The following is a 27,402-nucleotide window of genomic DNA, read 5'->3' as shown; positions in this document are numbered from 1 at the left end:
GGATTGTGGTTGTAGCTTACAAACTAACTATAAAGAATCTCTATGTAGCCTCAAGCCTTATATTACAGTGAGGGTGCATCTGAGGACTTGTTATCACAATGCAAATAAAAAGTTAGAGATGTATATGGTATTGAATATTAACAAAGATGTAAAACTGTGTAACCTATTAGGACCCAAGGAACTTTAAAGGGAAGCTATCAAAAGGTTAGGAGTAAAAAAACAATTTTTTAGGCGGCACGTCTGTGTCAAGGGTGGTACTCTTAAAATGTTATGAGAATTTTTTTCTTACAAGTCCATTCTCGGTACTCACCATATCATGCTTCAAAAAAGTTTTATTGTCGAAAAATCATCAGAATACATATGCCAGGACGTTTCGGCATCAAGCCTTCCTCAACGCCGAAACGTCCCGGCATAGGTTTTCTGATGATTTTTCTACAATAAAACTTTTTTGAAGCATGATACGGTGAGTGACGAGAATGGACTTTTGAAATGAGATATGTCCCTTTAGAGCACTAAGTGGCGAGGATGAAAGCAAGTTTCTTTCAGTCATTGTCAGCGCTATTTTCGGGATATTAGCAGTTTATTTAAATATGCTAATGAGGAGTTTTGGTGCACTAAGGGCGGGGCTATAGCCCTGATCCCTCCCTACTGGCCTGTCCCCCCCCTAACATTAGCAGAGCATTGACCCAATACTTATTAGAACACACACACACACACCTATAATACCCAAATCACACCTAAGAGACATATGAAATGATGACCATTACTCACCTTTTCACTACCTGCCAAATCCACCAGGAACAGTTTACCACTTAACTTTTGCTCCGTTTGTGTATTTTCTTGTTTGACATTTATTAAAAAAATACTGTGACTTCTAGAACTGTGTTCATTCATGTCTGGAAAGCAAAAGATACACAGAGTCAGACTGGGCAACGCTGCAGAAGACTATTCTCTGGTGTTAGGGTCCTATTACACAGAGCGATAAGCAGCCGATTCAGCAGATCATTGCTCGGTGTAATAAAGACAATCAGCCAATCATGTCTTTAGGTCCAGACCTAAAATCTTTGGTTGCCGGGAACACACTGGTAGTGTCTGAAGTGACAGAGGGAGTGGGCAGCAGAGAGTGTGGAGATATAAAATTATATATTATATATATATATATATATATATATATATATATATATATATATATATATATATATATATATATATACTATATCAGACGTTAGGTCTTGTGATTCCATAGTTTCCCCGCCACCGATAATCAGCTAGTTCTGGTAAAGTAAAAGCAATAGCTGATTACTAGGTGGGTCTCGGATCCCCCAAATGAATAAAAATGAGGTCAAGCATCCATTCATTCAATATAGGACTACTGAAGATAGACACCATAGAGAGGGAATTAATGGCTGCATCTATTCACTTGAGGGACAGGGGACTCCCACTCTTGACCAATCAGCAACTTATCACCTATCCTGTGATATAGATATATAAACACATACATACACTGCAATCAGTGTAATAAACCCAATTACAAAGTTTCTTAAAATCACTTGGACTATTGATTTCTGCAAAAAATGAAACGACAGTGACACTTTAAAAATGATACAATAATGAGGAAAAATAAAATTTCATGTCCATGAGGGGATTTGAACCAGAGAATGAACTACTGGCAGGTCTCTATACAGGAGCGTTACCCCTGGACCACAGCTCCAACACATTTGGGCTGAGAGATTCAACTATATATGAGTGATTCTTTTAGGGTATAAACCCACACACCGTATAAGCAGCGTATTTACTGCTGCGATACGCAGCAAACACGCAGCAGATTAGATCTAAATAACTGAACACAGCATCAAATCTGTACCAACAAATCTGCTGCGTTTTTTTTGCATATCTGCTGTGTATACGGTGTGTGGGTTTGTACCCTAAGGGAACAAACACACACAGCAGATACGCAGCAGATTTGGTGGTGCAGATTTGATGCTGTGTTCAGTTATTTAGATCTAATCTGCTGCGTATTTGCTGCGTATCGCAGCAGTAAATACACAGTGTATATGCCGTGTGTGTTTGTACCCTTAGACATAACCTTCCTACAGAGGACTGATCTGCAATCAGAGACACTGGCTGACAGCTGAGCGAGCAGCAGGCCGGGCATCATTGATTATTCATAAAGAGGGAGGAGGAAGGAGCGGTGAGGTGTGCCAGAGTGCGACACAAACAACTTCTCTTTGCCTCTTTAGTACAGTAGGAGACATGAGATTGTACATAATCCACTGCACGGAAAATTGCCAAAAGGCACAATGCTCACTAGGGGACTGCCAACTACAGCACACTCACCTCAGGTAGGGCCCGGGAGCTGACAGATTTCCTTTAAAAACCCATAAAAAAAAACCTCTCTGTACAGTTCCTGTCACAAAAAGAGGTGGCAGCAGAGAGCACTGTGTCAGACTGTAAAGAATAAACCACTTCCTGCAGGGCATACTGCAGCTGATATGTACTGGGAGGTTTGAGATTTTTAAATAGAAAAAAAAATTAAATATCCGTATGACTTTCTGAAACCAGTTATTTTAATACAAAGTAAAAGTCACCAGAGTACCCCTTTAATTTTTACAGCTACAAAAAAAAAAAAAGATCACAAAAAAGAATCTGCAGATAAAGCAAAGTATCAGCACCATTTTGATAAAGAAAGTGCTGCTGTTCTGGCCCAAGACACCTTGCCAAATGCCTGTTAGCCAGGAGCTTATTGTGCAATCTGCAAACTCATTTCAATTTGTGGACATCCCACAAGTCATATATAAAGAAGTTGCAAAAACACGAAACCAATAACGGATAGAGATTACACTGAAATGACGGACGTTCTTTATAGGGAGTAACCAGTAGCGGAAATTCAAAACTGTGGTAAAGTATACCTGTTATTAGAAATAACTTGACATGTCACAGAGACATATCAAAAGTTTATCGGTCTGGGTTTGAGGGTTCAGACCACAACCGATCTGCTGTGGGTTCTCTCCCTGCTGTGTGTGTGGGCAGGGCATCCCCATAGACTTACATTATGAGGCTGTCTAGGTTACGTGACACAAAGCCAGGAGAACAGTCGTGGTCTGAACACTCAGTCTTACCGATCAACACTTTTGACAGGTACACTTTAAAGGGGGTGCTAGTACAAGGGACCATGTGTGTAACATAGTAATACTTACTTGTCACAGCTACATGTCTGTTAGACTTTCCTTCATCTATAGTATCCATAACTTCTTCAGGACTACATACAAAACGTTCAGTACAACCCTTTAAAAAAGGAGAACAAAATATTATAAGAAATAATATAAGAAAGCAGAAAAAAAAAAAAAAAAAAACTCAAATCTGCAGCATCACCCACCTTTACATACGGCACTCTATTTTTGTCTTCATGGACAGAAAGATTCGTTTTTGACACTGAAATACATGAAAGAAAGGGCATCAGCTGCAAAAGTGAGCTTGTGGCGGCCATTGTCCCAGGGCGTGTACACAGAAGGTAAATGTGGCAGCATGGCGGCTCTCAGCACTTGAATGAAAGCATTTGACAGTTTTGGCGCAGTCGAGATAAAGTGTACTAGACAGAACGTAACACTTCAAGAAAATTGACGGCGGTTGTGTTTTAAACCAGACTGTAACCTCAAAAGTTTGCCTGCTAAAACGGGAGATGACATTTGTTTTCAGTCTGTGAGGTTCAGTCTTCAGGTTTCCTGAAAGATAGCGGACTGTCCAGAGTCACATGTACTTCTGGATGATTCCATTAGCCCCCTTAAATGAGGACCGGCCAATTTAATATACTACCCCAGGTAGGGCTGGGCGATATGGCCAAAAAATAAAATCTCGATTTTTAAAAAATTTTGGACGATTCTCGATTTAAATCTCGATTTTTTTGTTTTTGCTAAATAAATAGGACATTTTTCTCCCTGCAGCATCAGATACGATTTTATTGACGTTTGAGACAACTATATTGTTTCCCAGTGTAACAGTGCTCCTCCTGTGCCCCCATGTAGTAGACAAACACATTGTGTGTCCCATATAAGTAGTTTTCCCAAATATGTGCCCTATGTACTCTGTGCCCCCATATAGTATAGGCGATCTTCTTTGTGCCTTCATCTAGGTAGGGAGTAGTAGTGAGGGTATAGTGGATAAGGGGTGTAATAGTACAGGTAAAGATGAGGAGTGTGGTAGTAGTACAGGTATAGATGATGGGTGTAGTAGTACTACTGAGGGGGTATGGGGTGGACTGGGGGTCACTGAGTGGGTATGGGGCAGGCTGGGGGTCACTGAGGGGTATGAGGCAGGCTGGGGGTCACTGAGGGGTATGGGGCAGGCTGGGGGTCACTGAGGGGTATGGGGCAGCTGAGGGGACACTGAGGGGTATGGGGCAGGCTGGGGGTCACTGAGGGGTATGAGGCAGGCTGGGGGTCACTGAGGGGTATGGGGCAGGCTGGGGGTCACTGAGGGGTATGGGGCAGCTGAGGGGACACTGAGGGGTATGGGGCAGGCTGGGGGTCACTGAGGGGTATGGGGCAGGCTGGGGGTCACTGAGGGGTATGAGGCAGGCTGGGGGTCACTGAGGGGTATGAGGCAGGCTGGGGGTCACTGAGGGGTATGGGGCAGGCTGGGGGTCACTGAGGGGTATGGGGCAGCTGAGGGGACACTGAGGGGTATGGGGCAGGCTGGGGGTCACTGAGGGGTATGAGGCAGGCTGGGGGTCACTGAGGGGTATGGGGCAGGCTGGGGGTCACTGAGGGATATGAAGCCGGCTGGGGGTCACTCAGGGGTATGGGGCAGCTGAGGGGACACTGAGGGGGTATGGGGCAGCTGAGGGGGTATGGGGCAGCTGAGGGGACACTGAGGGGGTATGGGGCAGCTGAGGGGACACTGAGGGGGTATGGGGCAGCTGAGGGGACACTGAGGGGGTATGGGGCAGCTGAGGGGACACTGAGGGGGTATGGGGCAGCTGAGGGGACACTGAGAGGGTATGGGGCAGCTGAGGGGGACTAGGCAGGCGTGGTAAAGTGTCAGGACTGCGCGGTGAGGTGCAGGGCCGGCAGTCAGGAGAGATGTGGTACCGGCGGCTCCAGCCTCTTCACAGAGCCGCGGCTGACCTCTCCCGCCCCTTACACGTTAGTGCCGCGCTGAGCTGCGTCCCGCTCTCTTCCTGTCACACGTGCAGGTCCCGTTCTGTGGAGGAGGCGGCAGGGATCGCAGCAGAAGGAGAGAACGTCGCTGCGGGTCCTGGAGCTGTACAGCGGGCAGCGACGTTCTCTCCTTCTGCTGCGATCCCTGCCGCCTCCTCCACAGAACAGGACCTGCACGTGTGACAGGAAGAGAGCGGGACGCAGCTCAGCGCGGCACTAACGTGTAAGGGGCGGGAGAGGTCAGCCGCGGCTCTGTGAAGAGGCTGGAGCCGCCGGTACCACATCTCTCCTGACCGCCGGCCCTGCACCTCACCGCGCCGTCCTGCAACTCTCTCCGGACCCGACACTTTACCGCGCCGCCCGCAATGATTTTTTGTGAAAATCGAATTTACGATTTTCACAAAAAATCAAATCGATTCTAACTGTCTGGGCGATTAATCGAATTAATTCGATTAATCGCCCAGCCCTAACCCCAGGTGACCAAAACAGGGGGGAGATAAGTGAGAAGAATACAAAGCGCTAATTTTCAGTTCAATGCATTTTGTCTCATTCTGGAGATATAATGGCCAGGTCGCGGCAGTATGGCAGAGCCCCTGTACAGAATGCAGGGCAGTATGGCAGAGCCCCTGTACAGAATGCAGGGCAGTATGGCAGAGCCCCTGTACAGAATGCAGGGCAGTATGGCAGAGCCCCTGTACAGAATGCAGGGCAGTATGGCAGAGCCCCTGTACAGAATGCAGGGCAGTATGGCAGAGCCCCTGTACAGAATGCAGGGCAGTATGGCAGAGCCCCTGTACAGAATGCAGGGCAGTATGGCAGAGCCCCTGTACAGAATGCAGGGCAGTATGGCAGAGCCCCTGTACAGAATGCAGGGCAGTATGGCAGAGCCCCTGTACAGAATGCAGGGCAGTATGGCAGAGCCCCTGTACAGAATGCAGGGCAGTATGGCAGAGCCCCTGTACAGAATGCAGGGCAGTATGGCAGAGCCCCTGTACAAAATGCAGGGCAGTATGGCAGAGCGCCTCTACAGAATGCAGGGCAGTATGGCAGAGCCCCTGTACAGAATGCAGGGCAGTATGGCAGAGCCCCTGTACAAAATGCAGGGCAGTATGGCAGAGCGCCTCTACAGAATGCAGGGCAGTATGGCAGAGCCCCTCTACAGAATGCAGGGCAGTATGGCAGAGCCCCTCTACAGAATGCAGGGCAGTATGGCAGAGCCCCTCTACAGAATGCAGGGCAGTATGGCAGAGCCCCTGTACAGAATGCAGGGCAGTATGGCAGAGCCCCTGTACAGAATGCAGGGCAGTATGGCAGAGCCCCTGTACAGAATGCAGGGCAGTATGGCAGAGCCCCTCTACAGAATGCAGGGCAGTATGGCAGAGCCCCTGTACAGAATGCAGGGCAGTATGGCAGAGCCTTATATAAAATAATCTATGTAAAATAAAGTAATCTAAGTACATGCTTCTCTCTTACACAGCAACAACAACTGGGGATACAGGGACTAGTCTGTTTGTACTGGAAAAGCATTAATGGAATTGTTGTCACCATCACTAGTAAGGAACGTGGTCGATGCTTACAGCTCACAAAGCTGCAAGGAACAGTATATATAGCAGCACATTTTTGCTGAATTTATCACTTACCGTCCAGCAAATCTCTTATCTTGTCCAAATAGATTTCAAAATAGGAAACCTGAGGAGAATTAAAATATACCTCAGAGGCTTATAAATGCATTAGCAAATATATTCATGTAAGAACTAAAAAGGGCCACAAAATAGCAGAGGCCGCTAATGGTAGAAAACCCTCATTTCTCTGTTACAGCTCTATGACATGGGCCAACATTACTCCTTGTTATAAAATAAACTATCAGACGGCAAACACTTGCTCATCGGCTGATCAGTCAATTCTGCCAGTTTCGGAAATCAGCCGCCACATCTGTACAATAGAGGACGGGTGGGATGATTTTTAGGGGTCCTCACAGTCAGACATGTATCTGTCTTGTTGCGATTCTCCTTTAGATTTCAACCGACATCATTATACAGTCACTCCAATAGCTTACGGACTAGCAATAATACCTGGGGGAGCTATACTTTATTGCATTATAAACCAGGTTTAGATCCAAAACCCTCATACAGTTACAGGATGTAAGACATCTATAGCTTCCTATGGGTGATCACCAACTCTGCTTTATTTACCTTTATATGAAACTCCAGGTTCTCATCCATGGAATAAATGTAATTAAATATATCCTGAACTATCCTGGGAATAATTCCCATTCCATCTGGATCGTGCAGCTTCCCCTGGAAAAAAGAAACCAAACCTTTGTATTAGAACAGATATAACATCTCAGACCTTAACGGCTGTAAAAAACGATGGACTGACCTCCATGGTGTGGGTCTTTCCAGATGACGTCTGCCCATAAGCAAATATTGTACCATTATATCCTTCAAGTACATCTGGAAAACAAAACGTTATAGAAGGATTGATGACTTCTCCTGAATATGGTCAATCAGTTAAGTCATTTGAGGCGAAAAGCCGAATGTGCGCGTTGTCAAAGCTGCAATTCTAGTTCCTACTGAAACCCACAAAGTTAATAGTGGTAAAATCCTAGAAATACATGTAGTTTTAGACTCCATTTACATCCCATCTGAGCCTTCTGTGTTAGGGGTAGTGCCCAATAGACACCCTTCATGGAAGGCTGCAGCACTACGGTAAGGCATGCAAAAGCTCAGACAACAAAAATTGGCATCACTCCTATGCCTCTGTTCACACTGTAGGTTACACACCGCATGATGTGGCTAAAGTGCAAACAAAAAAGCAGTAAGTGCAACAGATACCTACAGGTGCAAGTGCTTACCGTACATACTCCCCCCAACGTACACATGATATCTCTAAATATATTTTTTAAAAATGTAAAATCTAGAGAGCAGGTTTTTATTGTGTGTACGTTAGGGGAGTATATACGGTAAGTAGGTTGCTGTTGCACTTTCAGCTTATACATACACACCCTGATTAATAAAACAGTGTAGTCAACCCCACAGTTTATTACCTTAAAAAACATGCTATAGTATACTGAATGAAAGTCAAGGCTCCGAACATAAGCGATTAGAGACAATATTTTTTTCATTAGACATCTTTACCTTTAACAATGGCTTTTGCGCAGGCGTTGTAAACTTGCTCTTGGGACGTGTTAGACCCGAACACACGGTCAAAGACATAAGGTTTGGACTGTAAAAAGAAGAGAAAAAAAAAAACATTAGACAAATGTGCACAAAGTACAGGTAGAACCTACAGGATGTGATCACTGCATTTTATATCCACCAGACACATGAAAAGCTCCATTGGTAATCCAGACCACATAGATCAAAGTCCTACCTAAGTGTCCCTTTAATCTGTATAATGGAGTATACAAACATCGCAGAGAACATAGCGTGCCCCGCCATAGTGATGTTACCATGCACTCCTGTTTAATCAATATGGATAATAGCTGTATGTTCCAGGATTGCTGAATGCATTATAGGCAATGGTTTGGCAATGATGGGAGATTGTGCACAAGGATTAAAGGATTAGGAAAAAATCTTCTAAAAACCAAAAGGGACAAAATAACTAATATATTGTGATGAATAAGATGTGTCACAGGCCACATAAGAGTTATAAGCCAAAACCAAGAATAGCCTGGTCCATGGCATGACGGACATCACGGCTACTTGATGGGTAAATGTGACCGCTCGCCAATACTAATGTGAATGAGACCTATAACATTAACACTGTTCCTAGTAAATATGTGTTTTCTCTATAAAACTTTATAGGTTTTCTATGAACATGTAACCCACCCTATAAAGCTGTCTTGCTGTGCTCGGCTCATAGCCAATGACTCCAGCTAACAATCTGCTGTTAGTAGAGGCCGGCAGGGAACAAGTGCTCCACGTGAGAGAGGAGCTCGGTTACTTCACTTATTGTTTTATTCTTTGCATTGTTATTTTTGCTCTTCAGTAAAAAATCCCACAAAGAGTTACGGGATAAAGTGCCACGTATAAGCGGAGGCGGCCATCAGCATGTGATGAAAAGTCTTGGGACTGCCCCGACATCACAGCGTATATGGCCCAGGACTGGAACATGAAAACACAGGGATACAAGGTGTTCAATAATAAATCACTTATGCCCCAAAATATAGTAAATGTAACAAAAGTAAAAAAAAAAAAAAAAAAAAAATGCAACAATAAAATCCTAACATATAATGGTACGCAGAAAGTTATTCTTAGCCCTCTTGTATACACGGGTGAACAACTAATTGTGTCCATAGACAACTGGTAAACTATAATTGTACATCCACTCATCATACAGGGTGCAGGCGCGAGGCAGACGTTTCCCATTCACTGTCTGACGGTATAATGACCGGCGGTTTATAGTAATAAGATATCAGAGAATAAATTATAGTCTGATGATTAGAGGCTGGAAACTGGTGTAAAATAAATTGTATTTTAGTGCTACAAAGAGCAGACATACATTTAGGCTCCGTTCACACTACGGAATCGGTGCGGATTCCATAGTGTGAACGGGGCCTTAGGCGAGGTGGGCATCGTCCACCCAGCTGTGGTTATGGATCGTGCACTCATGAAGGGGATTGAAAGGGGTAGCAGCAGCAGGACGGGAGAACGGGACGGCGCAATCCGGGACCTGGCACTGGAACAGGGGAGGTAAGGGACCGGCGGCCTCTATATCCACCCCCTCCCTGGCCATACACTAAAAATAACCCAGGCTAGAGTACCTCTTTAAAGTCTATGGAGCTGGGACTGTATACGTGCAGGTCCTATTTCTTTTACAGTCTGGGACACCAGCCAGTGCACAGACCCTGGCATCTACAGTGTCCATTGGCCCATAGACTGTAATGTGTCCTATATAGTGTACTGAGCCCTATACAGGACGAGGCCTCCAGGCCCTATTACATGGGACCAGGTAAGCTCTGTACAAGCATTGATTTCATACTTCGGCACTCAGTTAGCATGTTGATCTTACAATGATCTGACGCAAATATGAGTCAACCTTGAGGGTTGGCTCTTGTTTATACAGCCTATTACTAGGCCGGACAATGGTACGGAAAGGGCTGCAGAAACTATTGCTGGATCGGCGGTGCAGCCCTACACTTCCATCACTGGTCAGCCTATTACATGGCCAATAATCTCCCTATGTGATAGGACCCCAACAACCTGCGCCACCTTATTACCTGCCAAACATGGACAGCGATGGCCAAGCTGAGAAGTCCTAAAACTACCACACTGACCCTGACAGAGCACAGTAGGGCCTAGTGCGGACGTCTTACGGTCCTTGTTCCTTACATAACTTAGACGGTTTGACCCTGTATCTAAGAACGGTTATATAATGTCAAGTAGAGTCAAGCCGCTCACCCTGAATGAAGTAATTCAATATATATAGAGAAGCCTTTGTGCTCAAGATGAGAAAACGTATGCCTTCCGGGGGAACCCATGTTGTGTGGTAAGACTGACTCCCGGCACCCAGAATAGAGAGCCTCGCTGGGGGTTAGTAACAAAGCTGCGCTTCATCCCGCAGCCTGAACTACATGAGTGTGGATGTAAGAACAGGATTCACATGTGTCACATTATCATCCACCAATAACTCCATCCAAATAAGCTGGCACAAAGCTGTCACATAACCGAGTATATGTATATATACACCTGTCCTATAACCAAAGCAGGCAGCAGATACCGACCAGCATCCCCCATATCTGCACTGTATTACTATAGAGATGGAGAAGTGGTGCTTGTTGTATAGAGGATAATCTCATATACAGGACTGAACAGGTAGGCGCCAGTCTGTACTATGCTTTCCTAGCGTCCACCATTTGGCATCATGTTATTCTTTAGCAGGGTAAAAAAAATGTTCTTCAGGGTAAAAAATATATATTCAGCATTTTAAGTAACACAATGTCAGGTGTGCCTGATGAAAGGCCAGGAAAGTGCAGTCAGCCCATCTACCAACACTCATAGGTTCTGGGCCGGACCTCACATACACATATAGATCTATGTGATACCTGTTGATCTGTTTTTGGTCCTCCTTACAAAAAATAAAACCAGTAATAACCCTTTAAAGTGCGCACAGCTCTAACCATACTGTGCATTCATCACATTGAGACAGTGGGGCAGGCGGAATTTCGAGCAGAGTAAGTTCCGCTCAGTGTGAACAGGCCCCAACAGCAATTTCTAAGCACATGAACATTTGGGGCCCCTTCACACTTCAGGAAAATCTAAATTTCTTATGAGAAAGTCCAGATAGATTTCCACACCCATAGGGCACAAACACCCTTCAGGATTTTTCCTGAAGGGTGGCCGTGCCAAATAAAATAGGCCCAGAAGTTATAGAATGTGCACAGATGCCCCACAGAACCCTTGGGGGGCATCCAGAATTCCAGACAGCTCCAGATGTGCTACAAGAAACTGTCTGCAACTCTGGATACATTACATGGCGGCCGGGCAAGCACCGCCGGGTGCCAACGCTTCCCTTTAGCTGTACATGCTCCTAACCGGGAGCGAATCTAATCAAATGCAGCGCTGTTTTTGACAGGTCCTGGCCCAGTCACTCACTCTTCTGGCTGGCGGAAGCATTATACTTCCAGCCACAAGAAGCCGCCCTCTGCCCCCAGCTGTGTTAAGGGCACAGCCCAAAGACGAGGGAGAAGCCGGAGGAGGGCACCGCCGCAGCAAGCAGGTACGTTTTGGTCTTTCCCTCCCGAGTCTTCATGATCAGGAAACACTAAAGCGGCCTTTATACAGAGATTTATCTGACAGATTTTTTAAGCCAGACTATAAACAGGGAATTGAGTGTAGAAAAAACAGGCTGCACCTCAATATATAATAAGCAGGAACATCAAAGTTTATTTTACACAACCAAACAATACAAACATTTAAAAACACCTAAAACCATAGTATGAATCAAGCACAGAGCCCAATGCGGCTCAATGTGCAACCTTGCACACCCCCCAAAAGCAAAAAGATGGAATAACCAAGAGCTGTCTTATAAGAAAAGTAAATAACCCACAGGCAAGTGGGAACAAAAGATATATATGTATAAACCTGTAATATTGGCACAAATGATATACTACTGAAAATGAATGAATAAGAAGATAAATGCAGACAATATGCCAACCACAACAACTCAGATATCACAGGACAGCTCCAGGGGGGTGGCAGGAACAAAATCCCCACGCGTTCAGTCCTAAGACTTCACCCCTGAAGGCTAGTCTTTAAAGGGTTAAAGGGGTATTCCGGGAAAAATTAACTTTTCCCCTATCCACAAGATAGGAGAAAATAAGATAGAGGGTCCAACCACTGAACCCCCGTCAATCTCCGTATCAGACCCTGCCGGCTGTGTTATGACTACAGCCCTGGAGCGGCACACTACCCATGGCTCTGTTCATTCCTATGAAGTGACGGAAAGAACAGAGTACGCTGGAAGAGCGCTGTGCTTGGCTCTGTCGCTTCATAGGAATGAATATTGCCGACCTGAGGCTTTCTTCATAACTGAGCTGGTGGGGTCCAATACGGGAGGAGGGTTCAGGGGTCGCAAAGTTAATTTTTCCTGGAATACCCCTTTAAGTAAGTAATTCCAGTCAAACAGCTGTCACATTTTACATGGTCTGAGTAAAATCATATTCATTCCCTCTATAGAGACAGATGCCTACCCACAAACCACCGATACATATGCTAAGTAATCAGTATAAACCCAATCATTAACCAAGCTGTTAAACCTCTCAACACATAAGAGGCCGATACTAGATTACACCTTGGAGAACATAACGTCATAGGAAAATATCCATGTACAGTGCATGAGGTTGCAGAAAAGAGCTTCAGCAATTACAGAGAGAGAAGAATGCAGACTGGGCCATGCAACAGAGACCAGGCCTGGTGTCACTACTCTCATACACCTGCTTAGTCAGGGTTTAGCTGACAATCACAGGACACTCCCTTACCTAGAGGAATTCAGAGATTATACACAGTCTTAGGAGGGGAAACAGAACCTACCAGCGGAAAACAAAGACATGCTATAAGGCCAGCGCCGACAAATATCTAATGGAGGAAGTGAACAGAGTCCTGGTGCCGGCAAACTGAGGATAACGGCCATTAGGAGGGACGTAATGTTATTAGAAAACAAAACAGGTCTGGAAAACCTCACAACACCGCGCGGAACCTCCTGGGAGGCAGATGGTCGTTTCTGTGATCAAAAAATTGAGAGAAGTAAAAGCTTAAAGGGGGTACTCCGTAGAAAGAAAAAGCATTTAAATATCAACTGGCATTAGAAAGTTCTATAGATTTGTAAATTATTTTTTTTTAAATATGAAGTCTACCAGTACTTATCAGCTGCTTTATGTCCTGCAGGAAGTGGTGTATTCTTTCCAGTCTGGTACAGTGACCTCTGCTGCCACCTCTGTCCATGACAGGAACTGTCCAGAGCAGCAGCAAATCCCCATAGAAATCCTCTACTGCTCTGGACAGTTTCTGGAAAGAATACACCACTTCCAGCAGGACATACAGCAGCTGATAAGTACTGGAAGGCTTTAGATTTTTAAATGAAAGTAAATTAAAATTTATATAACTTTAAAGGTTTTTTTATTTTATTGAAAATCAACTGGTGTCAGAGTACTTCTTAAAGAACGCACCATAAGGGAGATCTGATGCATACACAGCAGTCTGGATTTTACCCACTTATGTGCATAAAATGTGTGGCAATGTAGACGTGACCTAAGAAATCTTATCTACACAATGCAGGGAAAAAAAAAAAAAAAAACACGGCCAACATCACTATGGATATTCCTTGCACCTCTTGAAGATTTTCCCTATGGACTTTAAGGGAAGTCAAAATCCCTAATATATCCACAGAGCTGCAGAATCAGAAGACGATGGACACGCCTGACAGATCAAAAAGCCTTTGACCTACCTCCTTGGGTTATCAGAGAGCTTGATGTGAGGAGGTGCTCTGAGAACACAGTGTGAACAGTGCCTGTCCTTCTGTAGCCATTCCTGCATCATACTGTATACAGCCTGAAGCCTTTCTCACACAAGCAGACTCAGCTTCTCTGCATATCGGATGCTATCTTGTTAGGTTAGAAAAGCTTTTCTCAAAGAAGTCCTGACATCTTATACCTGTGCTTGTCAGCCAGGATTCCACATAACCTGAGTGGGGTTTCTCAATGTTAACAAACCAAGTACCACAAGAGTACTCAGAGATTATAACACTCTAAAGTGGTGGTGTATGCAAAACTACAACTCCCATCATGCCTACACAGCCAAAGTTAAAGGGGTTCTCCAGCGAAAATCTTTTTCTTTCAAATCAACTGGTATCAGAAAGTTATATAGATTTCTAATTTACTTCTATTAAACTATCTAAAGTCGTCCCATACTTATTAGCTGCTGTATGTCCTACAGGAAATGTTTTATTTTCAGTCTGACACAGTGCTCTCTACTGACATCTCTGGCCGTGACAGGAACTGTACAGAGCAGGAAAGTTTTTCTGTGGGAATTGATATAAAACTAAGACAAAGTTCCGGTCTCGGCCAGAGATGGCAGCAGAGAGCACTGTGTCAGACTGAAAATAACATTTCCTGCATGACATACAGCAGCTAATAAGTATGGGAAGACTTGAGATATCTTAATAGAAGTAAATTACAAATCTATATAACTTTCTGATCTCAGTTGATTTGAAAGAAAAAAAGATTTTCGCTGGACAACAAATTGTAGTTTTGCAACAGCCAGAGGACGGAAGGTTCCCCATCCCTGCCCTAGAGAGTGTACACCACAGGACACAAGGATCAGAGGTTTAGGATCTACTGTTAGTGTAGCTTCACACGTACCATATCGAGGTGGATTTTCTGCTGCAGATCCACAGCAGATTTGATGCTGTGCTCATTCATTTAGTCAAATTTTCTGCGGATCCACAGCAGAAAATCCGCTACGATACGGTACATGTGAAGCTACCCTTAGGGTGCGTTCACACGTACAGGATCTACAGCAGATATCAATGTAACTAAATAACTGAACACAGCATCAAATCTGCTGCGGATCCTGTACATGTATGAACCAACCCTAAAAGAAGTGGCTGTCACTGCTGCAAAAACCAGCCAGGTCATCTGAAGCTGCTGAAAGAGGTGGAATTACCACAATAATATTGCGGCAGCCAACAATAATGCAATGCACTGATCCCATTACATGTGGGTAGGTATAGGGGTGCCCAGGCTGTGACAGCGATTGCAGGGGAGACAACAACCAGCTAACAGGTTGCCGGGAATCTCTTCCTTTCTGTATTACATCAGTATGAGAAACTGAACGTTACCCAAGGAGCGACTACAGTAAAGAGAGTCTACAGCAAGGTCCCTAAACTAATGAATCGGCCAATGATTTATTTCATCTAGTAAAAGTCATTTAATGGGTGACATCCAGGATGGATGACTTGCTGTAATCCGCTCGGCTCTAGTAGAGACTATTCTTCCTCCGCAGGATCATTATAGGAACTGTAGGAAGCAGCGGCAAAAATAAACTCAGAAGACAGCACAATAACCTGGACGTTTTCCATAACTACCATACGGTATAAGAAAACTTTATCTAAACTACATAGTAATGAGTTCAGTATTGGTGAGGTCATCCCTGGACTGTATTCAACTTCTTAGTCAAAGCAAAGATGATCCCTATCAGACCCTCCAGCTACTGATGCTACGTTTACACTGAGCGATAATCTGCCCAATTGATCGTTTAACGATTTAGAAGCAACTATCTGGTTTTTATAACGATCAGCATTTAGATGGAGAGATAAATCGTTAGAAAAAATAGTTATTGCGATCGTTTTAAGACTCGCGATGAGCGAACCGGGTTCGGATTTGAGTCGATCTGAACCCGAACGTTCGGCATTTGATTAGCTGGGGCTGCTGAACTTGGATAAAGCTCTAAGGTTGTCTGGAAAACATGGATACAGCCAATGACTATATCCATGATTTCCACATAGCCTTAGGGCTTTATCCAAGTTCAGCAGCCACCGCTAATCAAATGCCGAACGTTCGGAATTCGGATCGACTCGAGCATGCTCCAGGTTTGCTCATCTCTATTCAAGACCGCTTAGGCTCATCTCACACATAGGGTGAATCAGTGACAGACTGTTTACACAAAGCGATCTGCAAATTTTCAACAACCAACCAACAACGATTTGAGAACATGTTAAAAGATCACGATAAATAATTTGTTGCTCATCGCTTGATCGTTCGCTGTGTTTACGCGAGCCGATTATCGCGAAAATGCGAACGTTATCGTGAAAATTCGAACGATAATCGCTCCGTGTAAACGCACCATAAGTGTCACAATACGGCTTGGACTGCAACATATGAGCAGGTTAACGTATGATCAACTAGCATTAGGTGTAGAACACCTCCCATCCTTATAGGAGCCCTGACGCCGTCCTGTGCAGGTAGGTTACACTATAGATTGTGACCAAACAATAACATTAAAGGGGTTATCCAGCGCTACAAAAACATGGCCACTTTCCCCCTACTGTTGTCTCCAGATTGGGTGCAGGTTTTAAAACTCAGTTCTACTGAAGTAAATGGAGCTTAATTGCAAACCGCATCTGAACTGGAGACAACAGTAGGGGGAAAGTGGCCATGTTTTTGTAGCGCTGGATAACCCCTTTAAATTTTGGGGAAAGAGGACGTTTCAATTACTTTACCAGATCCCTGACAACTAGCATGGCCTCTGTTACATCCTGCTGAGGGGGGGGGGGGGGGTGTAGCTTTCCTTGAATACTCAATGACTTAGTGTGATTTCCAATTCTTATTTACTGGCAGAGATCAGAGGTCGAAGCTCAGATTTCTTTAGATCCACACGAGGATAAATCCATTGCTATCAGGGCAGCTAATCCGCATAACAGCGTAAAAAAAAAAAATAGCATGTAAACAGTGTTTAACCCTATTCACATCCATCCTTAGGTAGTATCAATGCCAAAACCAGTCCAATCCCAGCTTGGCTCCTGTCCTGATGTCACACCCCAGCTTAGCCAATCACAGAGCTGAGCGGGATATCATTAGAATTACTACTTGCAGGATTATTCTGTTCCCCTCAGATCCTGCAAAATAAACAACGCGAGTGTGGACAGGCCTCAGTGGGGCTGGTCACGTGATGGATCCTGACATTTTCTGGTTTCTTCTTCTAATAATAAGTTCCAATGCAGGTGTGAACAGAGCTAAAAAATACAATTTAAATTGAAAAAAAGAAAAAAAAAAAAAAGAAAAAAAAACCATCTAAATATTAATCTATGGTTAATCTAAAGGAGATCAAGTGTCCAAGAGGAGCATACACATAGGTCGGGGATGGAGAACCAAGCATGATGGGAACTGTAGTTTTGCAACAGCTGCAGGGCCGAAGGTTCCCCATCCCTGACACAGGTGGTTTACAGCCCAGTCATTGTAACTGTAGCCGCATCTCTTTATTCAAGGAATGTAAAAAAAAAAAATTAGCAAGGAAAATAAACCGCTTCTAAGGAAAGGGTGGAGGTGGTGAGAGATGGAGGCAACAAACACAGCTCCGTCATACACTACATCCACCCCTCCTAACGGGACACATAGGGGGGAGGTCGCACACTGCAAGGACCCGACATCCACACAATCCCAGCCCAGGTGAGGAGGGCATCGCCAGCGCAGAGGTTCCCCATATGGATAATCTGCATCCGTACACACAAGCAGATTCCTTCTCTATGGGGACCTTCCCTTGTGCTTAATCTGCTGCGGATTTCATCTATTTATTTATATTGGTTAAATCCGCAGCAGATTAAGTACATGGGAAGGTACCCTAAATGAGAGAGGCGGCTTTATATAAAACAGGTGGCGTCTAGTAGATTACCCCATATTCTTTCCTGTCATTCTGAAAAGTCTGATGGATAGTCAAGTGTCTGATGTGTCAGGGAATGATGGGAGTTGTAGTTCTACAACAGCTGGAACATCCCAATGGGGGGGGGGGAATGTATTCAAATCAACTGGTGTAAGAAAGTTTAACAGATTTCTAATTTACTTCCATATATAAACTTCAAGTCTTCCAGTACTTATCAGCTGCTGTATGTCCTGCAGGAAGTGGTGTATTCTTTCCAGTCTGACACACTGCTCTCTGCTGCCACCTATGTCTATGTCAGGAGCTGTCCAGACAGTAGCAAATCCCCATAAAAAAACCTCTCCTGCTCTGGACAGTTCCTGACATGGACAGAGGTGGCAGCAGAGAGCACTGAGAAAGACTGGAAATACACCACTTCCGGCAGGACATACAGCAGCTGATAAGTAATGGAAGATTAATAAATGGAGGTCATTTACACACCTGTATAACCTTCTGACACCATTTCATCTGAAAACAATTTCTCTCTCTGGAGCATCCCTTTAAGATGATGAAACGCGGCAGATATGGGTTAACCCCTGCTGCACTGCAGTGGAGCTACATCCTGAGTATAAGCCAGCGTTGGTTGCCAGCTGGTCACAACGTCTGCAGGCAGTGATTAGATACATCCCCAGCATGGGGTACGTCACCGTCTCCAACCCCCAGTGGGACTATGGCTGCCACTAGATGTGAAGTTACTGCAGGGTAAACAGCCAGTCCTGACACAAGGAATGGGGCAAGACTAAGGGCCCTATTACACAGGACGATTATTGTGCAAAAAATCGTTAAATCATACGAATTTAAACGATAATCGCTCTGTGTAATTTCAGGCAACGAAAAACCGTTCATATGTCGTTGATTTAGATCTGAACCTAAAATTATCGCTAATCGTTCGCTGTAATTCCACATTTGTTTGCTCAAGTTCCGCATTTTTTCACTAATCGCTCAGTGTAATGGCTCGTTGTCCATCGTTTTTCTGGGATCAGAAGGAATAAACGATCATAGTAACGATCGCAATAACGATCGTAACTAACTATTATCGTTCTCGTTTGCGATTGTTTATCGTTAAAAATTGCTCAGTGTGACAGGACCCTAAGGATAAGGCCTGGAGGTATCTGCAACAGTGGGAAAGACTCTTCACAAGGTGGGCGAGCTGATGTACATAGTGCACGTAGGCTACTTTATAGCTATGACCATAGGCTCAGGCGTACACTGTTCTCATTCACCGACAGCAGAGAGATCCTTCTATAAATGAAGCTTAGTCACTGTACAAAACTGGACGAGTCCTGTAAAGCCGGCAGCTCTAGCAGATCACAGCACCTCATCCTCTGGGAGCGATGACTCCACAATAATGGCTGAGATGAGAGAGATGACTAACAGATGAGCACACCCAGGTATTACAGCTTATAGCCCAGAATACAGGAGGGATCAGAGGATCCCACAGGTGACTGCGACTATTCACAGCCTCACACAACAACAATGAAGTCACATCCATGGAGCTTCTTCCCTGCCAGACAAGGCTTGGCAGCTCGGGGTATATTATACAGGGCAGACACATTAAAGGGATTATCTATAGAATGATACAAGCTTCCTACTACACATAATGGCAGGTTATAGACGCGTTGCAGATCACAGGCAGTACGCGAGTGATGAACATCTGGGCTCGGCCGCCCCGGTCTGTGCCAGATCAAGCACAATCTGTTCCTCCTAAGAGCGGACAATCTCCTTTATGGCAAAAACAGAAGATAAAGAATTTATCCCAATCTGCTGCATGGAGGGAAGGGGCTTATATGTGTATCTACCATCATACGGGACGAATATTATAAGGAGGATTATTACAGTACCCACCCCATCATCAGACTGGCCAACGCCAAGAGCCAACGACCAAGGCTCCAGGACTGGCAACCAACAGGCTCCTAGACATGGGCTGCAACTATACAGCTACAATAGCACTTTCTGACTGTTGCAAAACTACAATTCCCATCATGCCCAGCCAGGCTCTAGGCCATTCGGGCATGAGGGGAGTTACAGTTTTGCAATAGCTGGAGAGCACTGTTGCAGGAAGACTTCCATAGAGCTAGGATAGGCCATCGCTTTATATAGGTCTGATCTCTGGGACCCCCATGGATCCGGAGAATTATTCTTCAGAGTCTTCCCCTTCACATGTAAAGAGGGCCGGCTGCAGTTTCCTGCACAGCCACAGGGAGCGCTATGACAGTGAACCGCAGCGCTCAGACCCCTTTTGATGTAAATGTTATGGCCTATCCTCACAATGTGCTAATACAAAACCAAAGAACACAGGAGATTTAAAGGGACATTCTGGCTGGCTGAATGACGTTATACACTTAGGACCCCCAACAATCACGAAAACAAAAGGGACAGAGACCCCTGGAGTTACATGCTCCACAAAAGGACCCATTCACTTATATAGTTGTACTGGTAGTTGTGCCTGTATAAAGGCAGCAGAGTACAGGGGGCCTCCACCAGCATCAGGCCTAGTCTTCAACAACCAACAATGGGTCACATATGATACATGACATGCTGGAAACCCCCTTTAAGAGAGATGCTAATCCCAGCCTACCACATATGGCTGTATAGGAAAGACAGATATGTGAGAGATAATATAAAACAGCTGACGGCAAAGGATTCAGCGCCAGACTAGATACCACTGAGGTCTATGTGACTAACAGAAAGGACGGTATTCACACTCTGGATGCAACCGGGGCAAGATGGTGGCCGGGGGGCTACATCACCTGCGGGTCCACAGCACAGGGGGATCCAAGGGAGGGGGGGGGGGAGAGAGAGAGAAAAAGGAGGGAGAGAGAGAGAGAAAAAGGAGGGAGAGAGAGAGAGAAAAAGGAGGGAGAGGGAGAGAGAAAAAGGAGGGAGAGAGAGAGAGAAAAAGGAGGGAGAGGGAGAGAGAAAAAGGAGGGAGAGAGAGAGAGAAAAAGGAGGGAGAGAGAGAGAGAAAAAGGAGGGAGAGAGAGAGAGAAAAAGGAGGGAGAGAGAGAGAGAAAAAGGAGGGAGAGAGAGAGAGAAAAAGGAGGGAGAGAGAGAGAGAAAAAGGAGGGAGAGAGAGAGAGAAAAAGGAGGGAGAGAGAGAGAAAAAGGAGGGAGAGAGAGAAAAAGGAGGGAGAGGGAGAGAGAGAGGAAAAGGAGGGAGAGGGAGAGAGAGAGGAAAAGGGAGAGAGAGAGAGAGAGAGAGAGAGAGGAAAAGGAGGGAGAGGGAGAAAAAGGAGGGAGAGGGAGAGAGAGAGGAAAAGGAGGGAGAGGGAGAGAGAGAGGAAAAGGGAGAGAGAGAGAGAGAGAGAAGTGTCCAGAAGTGACAGCCGATGTATAAAATATAAAGCAATGTCTATGTGAGAGATAAAGGAGAGACAGAAAGAGGAGACAGAAGATGAGAGAGAGAGAAGACAGACACAGAGAGGAGAGACAGAAGAGAGGACATGACCAAAGAGAAGCAGTGTCCAGAGGTGACAGCCAATGTATAATATATAGGTTTATATACAGCAATGTGTATGTGAGAGAGAAAGAGGGGAGAGAAAAGGAGAAGAGAGAAAAGGAGAAGAGAGAAAGAAGAGGAGACAGAGAAAAGACAGACAGAAAAGACAAGAGGAGAGAGAGAAGACACAGGACACAACCAAAGAGAACCGGTGTCCAGAAGTGACAGCTGATGTCTAATATATAGGAATATATACAGCAATGTCTATGTGAGAGGAAGAGGGGAGAGAGAAAAGGAGAGACAGAAAGAAGGAGACAGAAGATGTGAGAGAGAAGAGGAAAGAGACGAGAGGAGAGAGAAGATAGATAGAAAGAGAAAAAATTATGAAAGAAGCGAAAGAAATACAATTAAGGTTTAAAAGAAAATGGAGAGAAGACATAAGAAAAAATTGAGATAACCTCCACCAAGACAAATGACAGGAGACCTGAGAAAGAGAGAGAGAAGTGGAAAAGAGTAATAAAGAAACAAACTAGTGAGGTTCAGCAGCCACTGCTCACCATACAGCACTACAAGTCCCAGCATCCTCCATATGAGCAGGCTCAGAGTGAGTGCCAGCCTGGTACCAGTCCTGAGGGGCACAGACAGTGGGAATGTAATACCCAGGTATCCCGGCCACTAGGGGCGCCATCTCCCAATCACTGCGGAGATACAGCACAGGTGTCTGTCACTATGGGGTGTCACCCTGCCATACCAGCACCAGCCTCTGGGGGCAGACGTGAGGGGACGAGCCCCGGGTACCAGTGCCGGGCCCGCCGGTGACGTCACACTGAAGTGACAGATTGAGGAGTGGCCCGGGACAGACCGGAGCCCCCCGCTGCCCCCTCCCCCGGGTGCGCCCCGCACTCACCGCGACCACCACCGTGTCCTCCGCCTGGAACTTGGCCACGTACTTGTCGCCCCTCACCACCTCAGAGTCGTTCAGAGGCCTGAAGCGGCACATCACTTTGATGCTGCACTCCGCCGGGTCGGCCATCTTGTCCGCTTTCTCCTCCGCCTCACGCCCGGGGCCTGTGTCCGGAAACAAACAATAGTCGGGCGGGGAGCGGGTGACGCGCTGAACACCGTGAACGAGCTACGAGCACCGCGGCCGCCGCTCTCCGGGCCCGGTCCGTGCGCCACCAAGCTCAGTGGGCGGAGGAATGAAGCTCACTTCCCATCCAATATGGCAGCCATGGCGGAGGCCGGCGGTGACGCTTCGCCCGCTCCTCCCCTCCTGCCGGCGGTTGACTGGCGATGACGTCTTGTTCGCCCACACAGGGATCGCCCTGGAGTGTACTGCGCATGCGCTCACACGGACTGTCCGCCAAGCCTAGACAGGGAGTGTGATTAGAGTCTGTGCGCGCTAGAGGCAAAAATGTTCCAGTAGTGACGTCCCCACGATCCTCCATTTTGGCGGAGATCACAGACATTGTTATTAATATGTAAGCTACGGAAAAATGTCTCTTGTGATGGAGACATGGCAAAAAAAAAAGAAAAGTGATAAGTTTGAAAGTCTTGACTTACTACTCTGTGTATTACAATTTCCAACATTGGGAAGTGCCTATAAGGTCATCAAAATATTAGACCATGTTTCCATTATGTATTGTCCTGGCACTTGTGCTTTCATAAGACACTTATATTTTTCACCAGATTTCATTATTACAGGTAAAACCTGTTAGTTGTTGGTACCCATAGGCGCGACCGGTCATAGCAAAGATTTAATTGTTCGGCACTATTTATGTAATAGAAGCTGAGTTCTGATTTGTGACTTTGGAACCATGGGCCTCAGAACCCAATTACATCAAGTCATGTGACTGCAGGACCTTCTACAGCGCTGTGCATATTTGAAGATGTGATGTCATAGAATCCTAAAGATGACATCATTTAAGACTGGTATATAAGTAGCTGCAGAGATGACTCTGACTCAGGGTCCCAGTAGGAGTTATCGGGTGTAAGTATGATAGTTCTGTAATGTCCAACGCCCGTGCTTCCCTTTGCTCCACCATTCTATTCTCTCCTCTGGCTCTAGCATTGATGTCTAGATATGAGCGAACCTTGAGCATGCACAGGTTCATCCGAACTCGAACGTTCTGCATTTGATTACCGGTGGCTGAAGAAGTTGGATGCAGCCCTAGGGAGTCCTAGAAAGCAACATATGGGTAATGGCTGTATCGATGTGTTCCAGGACTCCCTAGGGCTGCATACAACTTCTTTAGCCACTGGTAATCAAATTGAGAGCGTTCAGGTTTGGATGAACCCGAGCACGCTCAGGTTTCGCTCATCTCTATTGGTGTCTGAATTTGGCCTGTTCTCCTTAATATCGTCTTTATTTCTTCTCATTTCTATTTGGATACGAAAATGAAGAGGAGACTCCTGGCAAATAAGGGGAAGCGACTTAAGGGTGGTTGGTAAGTACCATAGTGTGTCCTGGATGATACGAAGAAGCAGATGGCACCGCTTATCACCGTGCCATGGCTGCTTTGCTGCGCACGTTCTCTGAATTAGAGTCCTAGGTGTCCATGTTTTAATGGATCGGTGGTGGAGCATGTTGCTCCCATTATTCACCAATATGGGTGTTGAATGCTGAGGATAGCCACAATGCCTGTGAAGCTGCTGTGCTACTGAACCTCATTAGCATTGGGCTATGCCCAGGATCGGAGTCTAAAGGCACTTTTACACCGGCTGATTATCCTTCTGTGTAAGCAGGAGACATATGGCCAATAGCAATGAATATGAAAGAAGAAGTTTAACCATGTGCAAAATCTCATAGACAGCAGGAGAATATAGTAAACAAGCATTACTTACCTTGGCCCGTGCCAGCGATGCACCGTATGACAGGCTCGGGAATCCCCCTGAAAGCTATTTTCCTGCTGACACCACGACAGAAAAAGAGAAAATGCCGATCCTGGTTGATGGATTGCACACTCAGCCAACCAGTGACTGCAGTGGCGTTTCTGCCCTAGTCACCGATTGGCTGAGGGGATTGTCCATTAACTGGGTCGTGACATTGGCAGCCTAGCGGGGGGGGGGGGGGGGGGTCCTGTAGCAGCGATTCGGCGCTGAAGAGGCACAGAGAGAGGTGAGATAGTTTGTTTTATGCTCCCCTGTGCCCTACCGGATAAAATGTTTTCCAAATGGCTGGACTTCTCCTTTAATGGCGGCACAATTTATTGTGCCTCATAAGGGCACTTATAACAAACAACTGTGAAAAAAAGGACCCATAGTATCCTCTAGGTTTCACCCTTTATTCCAGAATGTTGAAGTTAGACCACTTCTGCTAGAGGACACCATGTCACTTCCCAAACATGGTCCCAGGGCATGGGCTGGCCCAGCAGATCAAATGGTAAGGGTGCGTGGCACAATGGGGTCAGGCAAGTAGACATAGCAGTCCAGGTGAAACACTGGAGAGTTGCCACAATATACAAGGAGAGGCTAAGAAGGTAGCATAAGGTTAAGGCAGGTGGCATAGGTTCTGGGTTAGCAGTAGGTGAGATGGTACAGTACTGGAGGGATCAGGCGGAGTTTGTAACCAAAAGACGGGTGAATACACAGGATAGCAGGATCAGACTATAGCACACTTTCACATATTAACACTAGGAGCCACAACACTGGTAACCAGGATAAGGCTATAATACCCAACAATAGTACCCAGGAGAAGGCTGTAATACCCAACAATGGTGCCCAGGATGAGGCTGTAGTACCCAACAATGGTACCCAATATGAGGCTATAATACCCAACAATGGTACCCAGGGTGAGGCTGTAATAACCAACAATGGTACCCAGGGTGAGGCTGTAATACCCAACAATGTACCCAGGATAAGGCTGTAGTACCCAACAATGGTACCCAATAAGAGGCTATAATACCCAACAATGGTACCCAGGGTGAGGCTGTAATACCCAACAATGGTACCCAGGATAAGGCTGTAATACCCAACAATGGTACCCAGGATAAGGCTGTAATACCCAACAATGGTACCCAATATGAGGCTATAATACCCAACAATGGTACCCAGGATAAGGCTGTATTACCCAACAATGGTACCCAGGATAAGGCTGTATTACCCAACAATGGTACCCAGGATAAAACTGTAATACCAAACAATAGTACCCAGGAGGAGGCTGTAATACCCAACAATGGTACCCAATATGATGCTGTAATACCCAACAATGGTACCCAGGAGGAGGCTGTAATACCCAACAATGGTACCAGGATAAGGTGGTAATACACAACAATGGTACCCAGGAAAAGAACTGTAATAGTGTGGGGCATTGTGCATCCAACGGGCCAGGACTGAGACTGCAGGAGGAGGAAGCAGCAGCATAGTGACAGCCAGGACCACTAAGTAGAGCATGGAGCCGGACCGGGAAGCAGAAGTAAGTGATAGGACATCAGCAGGAGCTGACCTCCAACATCACAATAGCCATGCACAGTCCTTGACAATCTCCGTCAGTCCTGTAGAGAGTGAATTTAGTTGCAGCACACATACAGCTCTGTGTTCAGTTATAATCTCGGGATAACCACTTTAACACGTCTCTTGATTTTGGTCTTAGATATTTCTGTAATACTTAAAGGGGCCAGCAGTTATCTTGTGTCCTTCAAGTTAAAAAGATGGCTGACCACTGATCTGTCTGCACTTATTTATTGGTTATATTTAGACATTTTAAAAGAATGTTATTCATCCTGTAATGCCGTATGTGTGACCACACATGCCACCGTCTTGTCAGTCAGCCCTGAGCATCTGGCCCTCTGTGATGCTTGACTACAGTCATGGTTATAGTTCATCTGCTGCCAACAGGGTAGCTGAAAGACAATAATACATATAGGCTAATAATGGTTTGACCTCATTTACCAGGATATATATATATATATATGATATAGGCTGCGTTGCCAGCCTTTGCAGATTATAATGCACTTCTATGTACCATAAATAGTCAATACAAAAATAGAGTATACAGAAAAATATCAGTATTTCCTTGATGTTTTCCTTGCTGCATGTGTGAAGAAGGCCTTAAAATAGTTGCCAATAAACTTCCAAAATACAGCTTCTATAATCTGAGTTTTATTGGGTTATAGTCCTTGTCTGGAATCCAGCCGCATTAGAACATTAGACAGAGCATTATGACTCAACTGTCCTCCTAAATCTCTACAAGGCACAGTATACAGCCCTTCAAACAAACTCTTTTGGGACCAGACACTAAGCAGGGATCTATATAGGCAGGGCCGGCTCCAGGTGTTTGCGGGCCCTTGGGCTACAGAGCCTCAGTGGACCCTTTATCCATCCACCATCCACCTATCATGCACACACTATGCACAATCACTTGAGACACCACTAAACATACACAAACACACATTACTGACACAGACACTGACTGACAAACTGACACACAGCACTTATAGCTGTCTTCTCCCTTTCCCTTTCAGTTGGGCAGCTCTTCTCTGATGTTCAGCCCGTTCACCCTGCACTGCAGTGAACAGGCTGAACATTAGATCACCGGATCACCCAGATAAGCCCTGTGCTGACACCGGCCCTGTATATAGACCACCTGTCAAAGTGATTAGTGTCCTGCTTCTCCTCACTCCTATCTGTGTTCAAGTCCTGGCATCTTCAGCTGCACTGCATCATCTAAGGGCCCTATTCCACCAGACGATTATCGTTCAGATTATCGTTAAATTGTTCGAATCTAAACGATAATCGTTCGGTTGAAAAGCAGTTAACGATTAACGACCGAACGAGAAATCGTTGATCGCTTTATAAGACCTGGACCTATTTTTATCGTTGCTCGTTCGCAAAACGTTCGCAAATCGTTCGCATTGAATAAGACATTGTTCGGTCATTCGCAGTGGATACGAACGCA

The 27,402-nt window shown here is 45.5% G+C and overlaps 1 protein-coding gene and 1 long non-coding RNA gene across 2 annotated transcripts in view; one reads left to right on the top strand and one right to left on the bottom strand.

The window, feature by feature from the left end:
• KIF5B (kinesin family member 5B) overlaps positions 1–22,847 on the bottom strand; it is a 45,374-nt gene extending 22,527 nt beyond the window's left edge. The window contains exons 1-8 of the mRNA XM_069958976.1: positions 22,414–22,847; positions 8,294–8,381; positions 7,536–7,609; positions 7,349–7,453; positions 6,797–6,845; positions 3,377–3,432; positions 3,198–3,285; positions 772–896 (exon numbers count right to left, since the gene is read on the bottom strand). Coding sequence (XP_069815077.1) covers positions 772–896; positions 3,198–3,285; positions 3,377–3,432; positions 6,797–6,845; positions 7,349–7,453; positions 7,536–7,609; positions 8,294–8,381; positions 22,414–22,539 — 711 coding nt within the window. The 5' untranslated portion in view covers positions 22,540–22,847. The remainder of the gene's footprint in view (positions 1–771; positions 897–3,197; positions 3,286–3,376; positions 3,433–6,796; positions 6,846–7,348; positions 7,454–7,535; positions 7,610–8,293; positions 8,382–22,413) is intronic.
• LOC138783810 (uncharacterized) overlaps positions 1–27,402 on the top strand; it is a 118,134-nt gene that overhangs the window by 66,056 nt on the left and 24,676 nt on the right. The gene's annotated exons all lie outside the window — the stretch shown is intronic.

This window comes from Dendropsophus ebraccatus, chromosome 2 (assembly GCF_027789765.1).
Source record: "Dendropsophus ebraccatus isolate aDenEbr1 chromosome 2, aDenEbr1.pat, whole genome shotgun sequence".
Taxonomy (NCBI): domain Eukaryota; kingdom Metazoa; phylum Chordata; class Amphibia; order Anura; family Hylidae; genus Dendropsophus; species Dendropsophus ebraccatus.
Note: the sequence above shows the minus strand (reverse complement) of the source record. Positions and strands in the feature narration are given on the sequence as shown.